Source organism: Selaginella moellendorffii, unplaced genomic scaffold (assembly GCF_000143415.4).
Source record: "Selaginella moellendorffii unplaced genomic scaffold, v1.0 SELMOscaffold_10, whole genome shotgun sequence".
Taxonomy (NCBI): domain Eukaryota; kingdom Viridiplantae; phylum Streptophyta; class Lycopodiopsida; order Selaginellales; family Selaginellaceae; genus Selaginella; species Selaginella moellendorffii.
This window is the reverse complement of record NW_003314271.1, coordinates 289,247-301,662: the sequence shown is the minus strand read 5'-3', so window position 1 is coordinate 301,662 and position 12,416 is coordinate 289,247. Positions and strand designations below refer to the sequence as shown.

The 12,416-nt window shown below is 49.0% G+C and overlaps 4 protein-coding genes across 5 annotated transcripts; 1 reads left to right on the top strand and 3 right to left on the bottom strand.

Annotated features, from left to right (window-relative positions):
• Positions 1–90: 90 nt before the first annotated feature.
• LOC9631163 (V-type proton ATPase catalytic subunit A) lies at positions 91–3,253 on the bottom strand. Its single transcript, XM_024672991.1, has 20 exons — positions 3,140–3,253; positions 2,906–3,032; positions 2,778–2,833; positions 2,658–2,714; positions 2,489–2,600; positions 2,376–2,413; positions 2,217–2,318; positions 2,108–2,164; positions 1,981–2,052; positions 1,828–1,929; positions 1,717–1,779; positions 1,527–1,659; positions 1,371–1,477; positions 1,128–1,322; positions 981–1,067; positions 818–922; positions 673–770; positions 546–624; positions 404–492; positions 91–352 (listed from the first exon to the last, which is right to left on the bottom strand). The coding sequence occupies exons 1-20, from the start codon at positions 3,200–3,202 to the stop codon at positions 232–234; spliced, it is 1,863 nt and encodes a 620-aa protein (XP_024528759.1). The 5' UTR covers positions 3,203–3,253; the 3' UTR covers positions 91–231.
• A 7-nt stretch (positions 3,254–3,260) lies between these two features.
• LOC9631162 (RNA polymerase II C-terminal domain phosphatase-like 4) lies at positions 3,261–5,217 on the bottom strand. Its single transcript, XM_002968029.2, has 8 exons — positions 5,037–5,217; positions 4,952–4,986; positions 4,760–4,878; positions 4,489–4,708; positions 4,121–4,428; positions 3,881–4,066; positions 3,760–3,798; positions 3,261–3,711 (listed from the first exon to the last, which is right to left on the bottom strand). The coding sequence occupies exons 1-8, from the start codon at positions 5,198–5,200 to the stop codon at positions 3,322–3,324; spliced, it is 1,461 nt and encodes a 486-aa protein (XP_002968075.2). The 5' UTR covers positions 5,201–5,217; the 3' UTR covers positions 3,261–3,321.
• A 12-nt stretch (positions 5,218–5,229) lies between these two features.
• LOC9631618 (mannosyl-oligosaccharide 1,2-alpha-mannosidase MNS1) lies at positions 5,230–7,854 on the bottom strand. The gene is made up of 14 exons (XM_024672992.1): positions 7,640–7,854; positions 7,510–7,545; positions 7,281–7,457; positions 7,095–7,207; positions 6,982–7,044; positions 6,750–6,921; positions 6,590–6,679; positions 6,423–6,544; positions 6,303–6,368; positions 6,140–6,254; positions 5,986–6,084; positions 5,853–5,933; positions 5,628–5,798; positions 5,230–5,577 (listed from the first exon to the last, which is right to left on the bottom strand). The coding sequence occupies exons 1-14, from the start codon at positions 7,778–7,780 to the stop codon at positions 5,320–5,322; spliced, it is 1,704 nt and encodes a 567-aa protein (XP_024528760.1). The 5' UTR covers positions 7,781–7,854; the 3' UTR covers positions 5,230–5,319.
• Positions 7,855–8,490: 636 nt separating this feature from the next.
• LOC9631161 lies at positions 8,491–12,251 on the top strand. Of its 2 annotated transcripts, none has more exons than XM_024673403.1 (5): positions 8,491–8,733; positions 9,218–9,266; positions 9,329–9,796; positions 10,050–10,248; positions 10,329–12,251. In XM_024673403.1, exons 3-5 carry the CDS (start codon positions 9,337–9,339, stop codon positions 12,187–12,189), a joined length of 2,520 nt encoding a protein of 839 aa, XP_024529171.1. In that variant the 5' UTR covers positions 8,491–8,733; positions 9,218–9,266; positions 9,329–9,336; the 3' UTR covers positions 12,190–12,251. The 2 variants fall into 2 exon arrangements, with proteins under 2 accessions (XP_024529171.1, XP_024529170.1); XM_024673402.1 differs by having other exon boundaries at positions 10,038–10,248.
• Positions 12,252–12,416: the final 165 nt, after the last annotated feature.

The following is a 12,416-nucleotide window of genomic DNA, read 5'->3' as shown; positions in this document are numbered from 1 at the left end:
TATAGATTCCAAGCAACTGATAAAGCCTGGAGTGACAGTAGCTAGATCGTGAGAGTTTGCTGCTGCCACTGCCACTGGAACAAACTTAGCTCAAAGCAAAAAAAATACCAGGAGTAGTATATAAATATTGCGCAGAGAACCACCTATGGAGAGCTTGGACGCAAAGAAAAGAATGGTTTTTTACCAAGCGCGACGAGACGTTATTTACGGGTGGAGAAAACCAGTTCTATCTTATGCCGCGCGGTACTCGTCTTCCAAGTTGTGGAACGCGGTTGTCAAATCGTCGTAGAGTTTCTGGTACGTGGAGCACAGCGCAGACTCGCCCTCGGCCGGATCTTCGAATTTTTGGGAGCTGGAAAAGGAAGTGCAATGGTGGCTTCAAGAAAAAATCGAGAGTCCTTACACTAAACGGTATATGATGTCTCCGAGGCGCTGCCTGATGATGTTGAAAGTTATTTTCTGACCCTTGGATCCGGCAGCTTTCTCAACAGCCTGCAAGAGAAAGTAAAATTTCAAGGACGTGAAAGAGGTATGGCAGTGCATACCTGAGTGGACAGGTCGCAGAAATGGACGATGTTTCGCATCATCCAAACGGACTTGTAGAACGGACAAAACTTATCGTATCTGGAGCAGATTGTTAGCGATAAACAAGAGCAAGCCCGGAACACGTACACACTGAAAGCGTTTTGCGCCAAATAATCCTCTCTCAAGAGCTTGGCCGTCTCAAGAATAATCTTATCTCCCTCGGCCAGCGCATCTTTGCCGACAAGCTGTGAAAAGAAAATACTGACTTTGAATCTCTCACCAGTTCACGTACCTGAACAATCTCGTTTAGATCGTCTTCTCTTTGTAGCACTTCACGTGCTTTTGTTCGGATTGAAATAAAGTTCGGATCATAATGTTCATAGAATCCCTCCAATGCCTGCATCAAAAGAAACAATCAATGGTTTTCCACGAGACAAGATATAAATGTCTCTCACCTGGGTATACTTCGAATAAGATATCAGCCAGTTGACAGCAGGGAAATGCTTTCTTTGCGCAAGCTTCTTGTCAAGTCCCCAAAACACCTGCAACAAACAACAGTGTCCCAGTCAACACTGAAAAAAAACTGGCACAAAGACGCTTGCCTGGACAATACCAAGAGTCGCTGTCGTAACAGGGTCTGAGAAATCGCCACCAGGAGGAGACACGGCACCGACAATAGAAACACTTCCAGTTCTATCGGGACTACCAAGGCATTTAACCTTTCCAGCCCGCTCGTAAAACGTAGCCAAACGTGCACCCAGATACGCTGGATAACCACTGTCGGCAGGCATTTCGGCCTGCGCGGCGTTTGTAAATTAGGAATAGAAAGAAAATCAGAGACTTACGAGTCGACCGGATATTTCACGCAAGGCTTCGGCCCATCTCGACGTCGAGTCAGCCATCATACTGACATTATAGCCCATGTCACGGAAATACTCAGCCAGAGTAATGCCTGAAACCATCGATAAAATCAGCGTTGAGCCTGAATTGGAAGGACATACCCGTGTAAATTGAAGCTTCTCGTGCCGCCACAGGCATATTTGAAGTATTAGCGACGAGAGTTGTACGCTTCATGACAGACTCTTCGCGTCCATCAGGGAGTGTTATAGTAAGCTGTGGAAAGTCTTTCAACACCTGCAAGAGGTGATTTGTAGAAACAAGATAAGAAAAATGGGAAATTCTAGAACCGACCTCAGCCATTTCGTTTCCTCGCTCGCCACATCCCACGTAAATGACAGCGTCAGAGTTCGAAAACTGTTTCATGACAAAGTTAGTCACGCATTACAAAAGAACTCCAAATACCTTCGAAAGCGCCTGACTAATAACGGTCTTTCCACAGCCAAATGCTCCCGGAATAGCACACGTTCCCCCCAGCACGGAAGGAAACAGCGCATCCAAAATGCGCTGAAGGAAAGGGCCAGTTCAGCTCTAGCTCGACAATAAAATTTCACATACCTGTCCAGTAAGCAAAGGAGTGTCTGCAGGAAGCTTAGATGCTACAGGTCGTGGCGTTCGGACAGGCCACATCTGATAAAGAAAACATCATAACTTCAGAACTGTTAACATACAGCTGATTGATTACCTGAAGCATAGTGAACTGCTTCTTTGTACCTTGAAATTCAAGCTCCAGAACCTTGTCCTACAGCAAAACGTGAGTCCAAACGATACCACAGGGACCACTTACCACTAACCTGGAGACTATACTGACCATGCGGTGCAATATAAGTTACTTTCCCCATAGCACCCGCAGGGAGAGCAATATGATGTTCCATAAGCGAGTTCTCATGGACAATCTGCAAAAGAAAAATAGGTGAAACCTGTTGTGTTGTTCATCCTTATCACATACTTACTGCATACAAGTCTCCACCAGTGATGGCGGATCCAACACCTGCAAATACAAAAAACAAAAAGAAAACAAAAAAAAAAGGCTCGTTAGCAACTACGAGTGAACAAATTAGCGTACCAATCTTTTTTGGAGAGAATTCCCACAGCTTATCCTTGTCAAGTGCTGGCACAGCAACTCCTCGCGGGATGTAGACATCGCCCGACTTAATGGCAATGGATTTAAGAGGACGCTGCAAATCAAACAAAATAGACCTCAAAACCAAAGTTTTCATGCATAGCCGTGATACCTGAATACCATCGAAGATGTTGCTCAAAATTCCAGGTCCAAGCTCTACTGACAGTGGCTGTATCAATGCTTAAGTAAAAAAAAACTCACAAACAATCAAAAGGAAGAAAGGAAAACAAACGTTGTGTGTTCGAAGAACTGGATCATTCACGGTCAAGCCAGCGGTTTCCTCGTACACTACAAGAAAATCGCGAGAATTGCAGCTAAGGAAAAGCTTCCAATCACAAAAAAGAAACGAGAAAGCAATACCCTGAATCGTTGCCGAGTCCCCTTCTAATCGAATAATCTCACCCATGAGCTTGTCATTCCCGACGCGAACCAGCTCATACATCGCCGCGCCTGCCATATTCTCTGCAATGACCACAGGCCCGGAGACCTGGAACAAAATCGCATTGCGATCAAATCAATCCATCCAATCCTCCAATCACTCAATCCAAATGCAGCTGGAAATCCAAAGAAAAGCCATGGAGCGATCGCGCTTACCTTGCGGATGTATCCATACTCGCTCTCGCGCTCCTGATCCTCGAACGTGGCGAGAATGGGCATAGCTCTCCCAGCACCGCAGATTGATGAACCCTAGATCTACACAAAGACACACAAAAAATAAAAGAATATTCCAGTCATACTTCGAATATTCTATATCACTCACAAGCTATTTCATCGTTCTAGTTTGTTTGGTCTTTCTCTTCCCCATTCCTTTCGACTTCTACATTTACAGTCTTTGCAAATGTAAACACTGGAGCTCGCGTTTGGCCTTCGCGCACTGGGAATTCCAACTCGTTTGGTCTTCTCCACAGCGAGTGCGCTGCTTCCACCCACGCCGGATGGACCAAAAACTTTCGGTGCTCTTTCGCCCACTTGGCCTTGTCCGTGAATCGATCCAGCGCTACTACGTGAGTGACCGAGTCGTCGTGCGCTAGAACACACTCGGCCCCCAGATCCACGCACAGTCTCCACAGTGGAGTGAGCTCGGGTTCCAGGCAGTCGGTCGGGAAGATCCGGCTAAACACGAGCTTGCAGCCCGAGAGTATCTCCGACCGGACGACGCTGGTAATCTGGATAGCGTTGGAATCAGCGAAGAGAACGAAGAGATAATGACTTACATCCCGGACGTCGCAAGTGTAACGAGAATCATCGCTTTCCTGCGACAGTAGAGAAAGGAAAGTGATGCAAGTGGCAGCTTTCCAGAAAAAAAAAATTTCTTTCGAAAAAGCTAAAACAAACCATGAAAAAGTCGCTGTGGATCCTTTGCAAGACTTTGAGCACGTTTGCTAGCGCGCCTTCGTCTTTGCTTTCGTCCCTCTCGGCCTTCGTGAGAGACGGGTTTTCCAAACCAAATTGCCGGCAGCTTGACTGGAAGAAATGGTATCGTTCCATGACAATGAGATTGGCTCGATGTTTCGGCCAGACCTGGAAGCAGACATTCCCAATAAAACGAAAGACAGAAACTTAAGAAATAAGTACCGCTTCTGTATCGTCAAGGATGAGCACTGCCGAGTCGGCTCCAAGAACGATGTCCAGGTCCTTCGTCTGTCTACAGGTGCTGTCACGTTGCGAGATGACTCTACCTTTGAAAAACTTTCCGGTGGGATCAAGGAGATGAGCCATTGTCACAGCGTACATCCTCTCGCCCATTGTGTACACATACATCTCAAACAGTTTGCTTGCTTCTTCTAGAAACTTATGAGCGAAAGGCCGCAGCTTTGTCCACAATTGCATGCCGTGAATCCGGTGCAGTCCTCCCCCTCCAGGTTGAATCACACCGGCAACAGCTGAAATACAAAGAACAAAAGCTGGAAACAAGCAAAAAAAAGAATGATGGAGCAAGATACCTGGAGCACCATTGGGTAATGCTGGTATTTTGTCTTCCGGAACATTCATGTAGGTGTGCTCAAGGTAAGCCGTCTCATCTGGAAAAACTTCCATCCAGCGCGCAGAGTTCAGTAGAGTATGATCCAAATCCAAAACCAGGAAGAGCTTCCGTTTGCCCAACACTTGCCGAAGCTCGTCTTCACGAACACGAGCTAGAACATCTCCAGCAAGCTCAAACTCCTAAAACCAGAAGGATGAACCAAAAAACGATCTGGCAACGAAATCTCTTACCTCATGGATGTATTTCAAGGCAACGTTGTTGGCGCTTCCGCCAGGCTCTGAATTTGGCTTGAGCACACCGCAACGTATACAAACGCCCCACATAAATCCGGGATGTGGAGGACAGCTCGCTGAAACACACAGCACACGCAGAAATTTTGCTAAGCGCCCGCATTCTAACAAAGAAACAAAGATTCCACTCACAATTGCTCGCGGAATCCAGCCGCAATCTCTTCCTCCTGGCAAGAAATATCCATCACGCTGACATTGAGATGAGAATGATCGTTACCTCTCCTCATTCTCGTCATCGAGATCTTCCGCTTCCTCCCTGTTGGCCGCGGGCTCGGACCCTTCGTCGGCAGATTCAGCGGCGAGCTCGGAATCGAGGAGGAGAGCAAAATCGTCCGAGGCGGAGGAGAGCGCGGGGGAAGAAGGCGGAGTGAGAATGCTCATGAATCTAAGAACCCTAAAACCTTGGAATATACCCTAAATAGGATCTTTATACATTAGGCTTTCACCTTTAAGTGAAGATCTTTGGGAAATATAACGTTAGTGGACACAAAACTTTGCTTTTACTGTCGCGCGATGTTTGAGTCGCCGCCGAGCCTCCCCAGCCTTTGCTTGCGGTGTATTTGCTGCTTGACAAAATCTTCCGAGCTTCCAGGAGCGCCGCCGTCTCTCTGGACGATTTTAATCGGGTGAGCCTCGGTGTTGAAAACCCATTGATCGAGAGGAATGACGCTGGATGGAGAGAACAAAAGGTACAAGTATTTGAGGGTCTCGGCAAGGAAGAAACTTTGCATCTTATCATCTTTCTCGCCGCTACGAACCTGAGAGAAACTTAGCAAACAAGAAAAAGGAGCTAAGGTTTTTCACTTACATCTCTAAGCCCGACGTATCCAGTGTCAACTCGCGATCGAGCCTCGAAGGCCTGGAATATATCCCATCCCCAGTCTCTGTATTTTGTATCTCCGGTCTTTCGCCATAAGTAAAAAAGCGATTCGACAGTTTCTGGTCTTAGAATGTTCCAAGCCGTGCCAACACTCATATCCTGCGCGAACGAGAAAAAGTTTAGAAACAATGAGAACTACAACAAGCTACATACCTGGCCAGATATGAAGTTATAATTCTCGCCAGCAAGACCAGTTGGTGTAGAACGGTAGAAGTTATAACATGTCCGAGCTAGCTGCAAGACATGCCGATCTATATCGTACTTTAGAGAATTCACCAGGTACTACCTCTTTCGCAAGCTCCAGGTATTTGGTTTTTTTCTCATCCGGGCCGTCGTTGGATCCGAGCACAAGCATGCCTGGCGTAAAGCATGCGAGCTCGTCCATCTAAAAAATACAAAAGTTTGCACAAAGATCTAGACCGAAACAGAGCTAGACTCACTTTGTCGATGTATCCACCGCCAGAACCGTAACGCTCCGCTATATAAGTGTACGACGAAGGAGTTGATTTGCGGATCAAGCTCATCAACCCTTCCATGGACTGTTCCCACATGTCCCTGGAAAAAGATCACTAAGACCAAAGGTATGAAGCACGCACAACGTACCTGTAATGCTGAACAGCCTGTGTTTTATTTCCCAGAACCCAGACCTTTAAGAGGTACTCGTAGAAGCTTTCCACGTACAATGTCAGTCAAGGCAACAAGAAAATGCGAAGTGGCCAATACCTGTCTCCCATCGCACCAAAAGTTATCCTGTTACTCGCACTAGCAGTATGAGGATTGACATAAATAGGAACAAGCCCGTCTTGCGGAAAGAACTCCTTGATTTTTTTGATGACATTTTCAACCTGAACAAGAGAACTCACACTGTGAAACGAAATCTTCCACTTTACCTTCTCTTGATATTTGGGATCTCCAGTTCTTTGACTAAGTGCAATAAACTCAACTTGTTCCGTCGCAAGGTCCGCCAACACGCTTGCTCCCTGGAGCCACCAAACAAGAAAAGTGGAAAGTCGATGACAAAAAGAACTCTTAATGATATCAACTTCTCACCAAAGTCCAGCCAGGACTTCTTGAATCGCCAGAAGCCAAGTTAACAGTTGTGTAAGGTATACCGGTAGGGGTATTCCATGCCGGAAGTAATCTGTCGGCGATTTCCCTCGCCTTTTTTAAGAATACAGTATCATTCGATAGGTCGTAGGCGCTTACAAGACCACCCACAACTCTATAAAACACAAACTAGACAACGGTCAATACAATCGTCAACGGAAAGTGGAAGTTTTACCGGATAGTCGTCTCGAACATGCTGGCTTCGTAGTTTATGTTGAAGTCAAGCTTGGCTACCCAGCTGCAAGAAAGGTGATTAAAAACTCCACTACAAAATTTTGTTTAGCTTACTCTCGAGCTTTATTGAACTGATCCATGAATCCCATGATGTAAAGCGTATCGAGCGAATCCACAATAGTAGCACCAAGACCACCAAAGTCATTTGCTCCGCGCTTTGATAGCGGCTACTTGAGGATACAATCAAAAGCTTTAGCTAGAAAAAAAAAAAAACCGGAAGAGGAAACACGACTCTTTTACCAGTAGCTCGTCGTAGCCCCAGGCATATTTTTCATAAGAATTCCACGCGTGAAGCATAGCCTGCTTAACTTTCTCCCTTCTCTCCGCGGTAGTCTCGTCAAGTATCTCATCTTTGACTACACTCGGCGGCTTTCTCTCGAAAGCTTCATTCGTGTTCTTAGGACGAGCTCTCTGCAACTGTAGTGTGATTAAGTAAAATTCGTGCCTCTGAAAAAAAACTCTGAAGTACCTCGAAGAAATCCTCTTCCGAAGTGGAGGTATCGTCCTGGAACACCCCATTTCACTCATAAGACCCCAGAATGCAGCTGAATTTCGCGATCACATCGATCGATCTAGCGATCTAGTGCCAGATTACATACCGGACTCCGCAGCGACCGGCGATCCCAGATGATAAATGTCGTGCACAGCAGCACGACGAGCATCAGCGCCACGATCCAGGGGCGACGGATGTAGTACGCAAGGCGCAAGAACCGCCAGGACGACGGCGATGGCCGCGCCATAAAAGCCCTAGACGCGAGCTGCAGAGAACCAGCGGCGCCGCTTATTCCACCAGCGGCGCCGCCATGGTCAGGGTCAATCAAGAGCCCTAAACTTGACCAGTTCTGCCCTAATTTACTTTCCTGCCCTTGTACGGCTTCACACAAGATTCGGCCATGGCCCACACTCGTCCGTACTTAATGAGGAACGCTTCTTGCATGAATGTCGGGCCCATTCCACATTCCAAACTCGGGAAAAGAGTGCTGGCCGCCCAAGCGGCAAATACCGGAAAAGCTACGCCATCTTTCGTACAATATAATGTATAATATACTTGGCCAATCGCATACGCATACTGTACAACCACCCAGATAGATCGCTTGCTTGGATGTCTTTCACGTTAAGCATGGAAGCGGTTTAATTAAAGATTAAATAATCGCCAATGCGTGCGCAGTCCCTGCGTGATTGATTATTAGCAGCTAATCGCGCTCGTTTATACGCGACAATGAATGCAATGTGGTACGGCGCGCTGACCGGCGGGTGTACGCTTTCGTACGCCTGACAGTGACCGCTGGTGTCGGTTAAACCTGCCCCGGGGTTAAAAGCCCCAATTTACCAACGTTGGAATTAGCGCCCAGGCCGCTAACCATGATTAGCATTAAGCTGCTCGTGGATGCCGTCCATCCGTCGGTCCGGAATGCGTGATGGGCGGAGATTCTGGCCTGGAATCGCCGTGCCCAAATTCCCGCACGGGTAGAGTACTTGGATATGGCGGCTTAGAGTGCCGCGCGCGACAGAGAGCTGCCATGGCCGACGCACAGCTCCAGCTCCTCTCCACCGCGCCGCAATCGCGAGGCCGTGGGATAGATGAGATCGAATTTCGGTGACTTGGGTCGTGGCGGATCGGGGCAAAGATTGGGGCTCGCCACCACCGGCGGCGGCGCCGCCTGATTCGATAGATCGATCGCCAATCTTCCAGGTTAGCTACGCATCCACACCGTCTCCTTTTTTTTCTCTCCTCTTTGCTTGGGGGTTTTTTTTTTCTCTTCCTCTCTTCTCTCCCTCGAATCAAAACAATGAATTTTTTTTGGTGGTGGTGGTGTGTTCTTGGTTTGTTTTCTTCGCTTCTTTTTCTTTTCGTGGGCGATTCGTGGATTTGCTCGCGAATTTTTGCCCGGCTGCTGGGAGTGTGATGAGATTTCTAACCTGCATTTGTGCGTGGTGATGGATTTTCACTTGTGTGGGCCGGTGCCATCGATAACGCCCTCGATCCTATTATATAGGCCAGCTTTTCTTTTCTCTTCCTCTATAGGAGACTGGGCCATTATCATGTATCATTCTCTCTTTCTTGGGCCGTGGAGAAAAGAAAGAGAATTTTTTTCTCTTGCTCGTGTTCTTCGGAGAGTTTTGGGGATCTCTGCCATTCCGGACTAAATTTTTCCTTGTTTGTTTTCTCTTCCTAGTTTTCCTGCCGAGAATGCGGAGCCTGAGGATGCGAACGAGTTGAGCAAGGCAAGTTGTTTAAAGCACACTCAAAAAGACGGTTTTTTTCTTCTCGTTTTTCCAATGACCAGATCCCAAGATGATGGAGGAAAGCCATTACCAGCAGCAGCAGCAGCAAGCTTTGCAAGAATTGCCTCCCGCCGTCGTCAAAGTTCGATGGAAACCGAACGAGGAGCAGCTCCGGATGCTCGTCCGGCTGTTCGAGGAGGAGGGCGACAGTATCAACAAGCAGCGGATCAAAGAGATCGCCGTGGATCTCGCTCGCCAAGGTGATGTTACGGAGGCCAACGTCCACAACTGGTTCCACAACCGAAAGGCTCGAGCCAAGCGCAAGCAAAAGCAGATGCAGCAAAACGATGGCGAGTCCGAGGTAGACACCGACGTCGACTCCAAAGGCAAGAGATCCAAGCTCGATCACCATCACCACCACCACCACCATCACCACGAAGCCAACGCCACCTCCAAGATCGCCGCCGCAACTTCACCTCCAAACGGGACCTTGTTTCTTCCGGAATTCTCGCAGCCCGAACCTCAACAAGGTAACAAAAAATCTCTCGTTTCCTTTTTTGTGTGTTTGTCCGTGTCCTGCTTGTCCCGGGTTGGATTTTCTTCGTTTTCTTCCCTCATTTTGCTTGACTGTTTCCAAAGCGTGACTTGTTTAGCTGGCTGTCTTTTTCGTGGTGAGCTCCCTGTCCTTTTTTTCTTGTTTCTCCAAGAGTTTTTTATCCTTTCTCTCTTGTTTGCCTGTCTTGTTGGTTTTCTCGTCTCATTGGTTATCAGGTTACATGTCAGGTTTTCCAATGCGGCAGCCTCTCAGGCTTCCATCCGACGCCATCAACTTAAATACGAGAATGTACGAAAGCTCACTGATGCTTACTCCTCACCACCCCCACTTGGCTCCTCCGCCACCACCGCCGCCGCCACACCACCACCACCACCACCACCCAGCTGCCACCGCTACAGGGCTCACGGACAAGTTTCGGATGCCAGCGTACGTATACTTCTCCTTGGTTTTTCTCGTGAGTTCTAACAAAGTTGGAATCTTTCTTTCTTTCTTTTCTGCTTTTTCAGGTATTCACAGGAGCTTGTTCCAGAGACACACATGATCGAGTGGCGGCCTCACCATCAGCTGGCATTGATGCCAACGCAACCGGGAACTGATTTACAGGATAGAAGTAGCGAGTCCAAGACCATCACAGACGATGCTAGTACCGAGAGTGAGGATATCTCGGATAGCAGGGCATGGAACAGCAAGCAGCAGCAGCAGCAGAAGCCGCCACCGCCGAGAAAAACTTGGAAGAAAAAGGCTAGAGGTACGATGATCCGGAAGGCACCACCACCTCCACAGCCAGCTCCAGCGGCAACACCAGCTCTGAACGGTCGAGCCTCGAATAGAAGCCACCACGGCGCGAGCACTAGGAAGAACAGGATACGTGACATAATCAAGGGACTCAAGAGGACCAACCCGGATAGCTACGAGCGGGATTTGAAGGCGCTGTTCGTGGAGGTAGTGAAAAGAATAGGAGCGAACAAGGCTCGCTCGATAGTAAACAGGTTGACGAGGCCGCCGGACACTGAGACGTCGTCGTCGTCCGACTCGCAGGCCATGGACTCGGGTTCGTGTTCTTCCACGGCATCTCTCCCCCGTCAAGCTCGCAGAGTTTCCTCCTCGTCACCCTCGGACTTTAACAACAGGGCCGCGAGCAATAACAATGGTCGAGGTGGCAGCGGTGGCGAGTTTTACAGCAGCGATGCGGTGCCTCCTTACAGTAGATTCCAGGCTCCAGCGAGCGAGCAGCCGAGTTTTTATCACCAGAAACCGCAAAGCTCTTCTTACGGACAAGTCCAGCAACACCACCAGCAGCAAAGTCCCGCTCCGGTGTGGGATTCTTCGTCCGCTAGGCAGGAACTAACACTCTCCAGTAGCTCTAGACAGTACCAGCAGCAATTTTTCCAGCAGCAGCAGCAGGGACATGGGCAAGAACAGCAGCAGCAGCAGCAAACTTATCGAGACTGCAAATCCTCGAGCAGCACCGAGGACGACACAAACGACGACGGCGGCAACGACGAGGAGGGGTCTCTCCAAGAAGGGGAAGAGAGTGACAAGGAGTTTCGGATCGTGTGGTCTTCGCAGAAGAAGCACCAGCACCAGCAGCAGCCGGAAGCATTCACTACCGCGATTCCACAAAGTTTTGAGAACCGGTGTGAGGCACTCGCCACTCCTCCATCATCGAAGAAAGAAAGCAAGCAGCCGGCGGCGGCGGCGGCGGCGGCGGCGGTGGAGGGAGAGAAGACTAACGTAACTCTGATCGACGGGAAGCCGACTGGAGCAACCGGGACATGGTGGAACTCGATCTTGCGGCACTCGGCGCTGCTCTTCTTGGACGTGTCCATCCCGCACATAGCGCTCCAGCCGGAGGAAGGCATGGTCCGGATACGCGACTACATGGACTCCAAGTTCACGTACGTTGGCGGCAGCCTGGACGACGCGTTTCTCAAGAAGCAGGTCGCCAAGGCGCTCAACTTCCGGCGGCACAAGGTGATGCGGATGATCGAGCAGGGGTCGAGCCGGCCCAGCGACGTGTCGCAGGAGCAGTGGGACTCGCTCGTGCGCTACTACGCGGATCCGAAGAGGAGGGAGAAGTCGGACAAGCAGCGCGCGGCGCTCAAGGCGCTCAACTTGAGCAACCAGCAGCAGCAGCTGCAGATTCAGCAGCAGGTGCAGATGCAGGTGCAGGTGCAGGTGCAGCAGCAGGTGCAGGCTCAGGCTCAGGTTCAGGTTCAGCAGCCGCATGCAGGGCTTAATCTGAACATTAGTCAGGAGGATCAAGCTGCTCGTCGCGAGAGTTTGGATGAGGATGAGGAGGACGAGGACGAAGATGAGGACGAGGATGAAGAGGAGATGCAGCGTAGGGAAGAAAATGCTAGCTAGCTTAGGCAGCAACACTTAAAATCAATCAATCAATCACAGATCCACGGATTTTCCTTCCCTTTTTCTCGAAAACGTGAGCTTCTCAAGTTTTGAGAGAAGTTGATAGAAAGAGTTCTACTCATTCTATCTGTACGTCAGACTTTTCTATGAGGAGAAATCAACCACAGGTCACATCTTTGATTCTCACAAAACTTCTTTGTTTGAAGTTCTTGGGAAAGTTTTCGAAG

Bases quoted from the DNA above. Each gene is read 5' to 3' on its own strand.
- LOC9631163 (XM_024672991.1), bottom strand. From the start codon at position 3,202: ATGCCCATTCTCGCCACGTTCGAGGATCAGGAGCGCGAGAGCGAGTAT. The intron at 1,660-1,716 runs GTCGGTTCTAGA...CACCTCTTGCAG, and splicing joins GAGGAAACGAAATGGCTGAG to GTGTTGAAAGACTTTCCACA. The intron at 353-403 runs GTAAGGACTCTC...TTCCTTTTCCAG, and splicing joins GACATCATATACCGTTTAGT to CTCCCAAAAATTCGAAGATC.
- LOC9631162 (XM_002968029.2), bottom strand. From the start codon at position 5,200: ATGAGCATTCTCACTCCGCCTTCTTCCCCCGCGCTCTCCTCCGCCTCG. The intron at 4,987-5,036 runs GTAACGATCATT...ATTTCTTGCCAG, and splicing joins GATGACGAGAATGAGGAGAG to GAGGAAGAGATTGCGGCTGG. The intron at 4,709-4,759 runs GTAAGAGATTTC...TTCTGGTTTTAG, and splicing joins CCTTGAAATACATCCATGAG to GAGTTTGAGCTTGCTGGAGA.
- LOC9631618 (XM_024672992.1), bottom strand. From the start codon at position 7,780: ATGGCGCGGCCATCGCCGTCGTCCTGGCGGTTCTTGCGCCTTGCGTAC. The intron at 6,545-6,589 runs GTAAAGTGGAAG...TCTCTTGTTCAG, and splicing joins ATCCCAAATATCAAGAGAAG to GTTGAAAATGTCATCAAAAA. The intron at 5,578-5,627 runs GTAAGTGAAAAA...AGTTTCTCTCAG, and splicing joins GATACGTCGGGCTTAGAGAT to GTTCGTAGCGGCGAGAAAGA.
- LOC9631161 (XM_024673402.1), top strand. From the start codon at position 9,337: ATGATGGAGGAAAGCCATTACCAGCAGCAGCAGCAGCAAGCTTTGCAA. The intron at 9,797-10,037 runs GTAACAAAAAAT...ATTGGTTATCAG, and splicing joins GCAGCCCGAACCTCAACAAG to GTTACATGTCAGGTTTTCCA. The intron at 10,249-10,328 runs GTACGTATACTT...CTGCTTTTTCAG, and splicing joins GACAAGTTTCGGATGCCAGC to GTATTCACAGGAGCTTGTTC.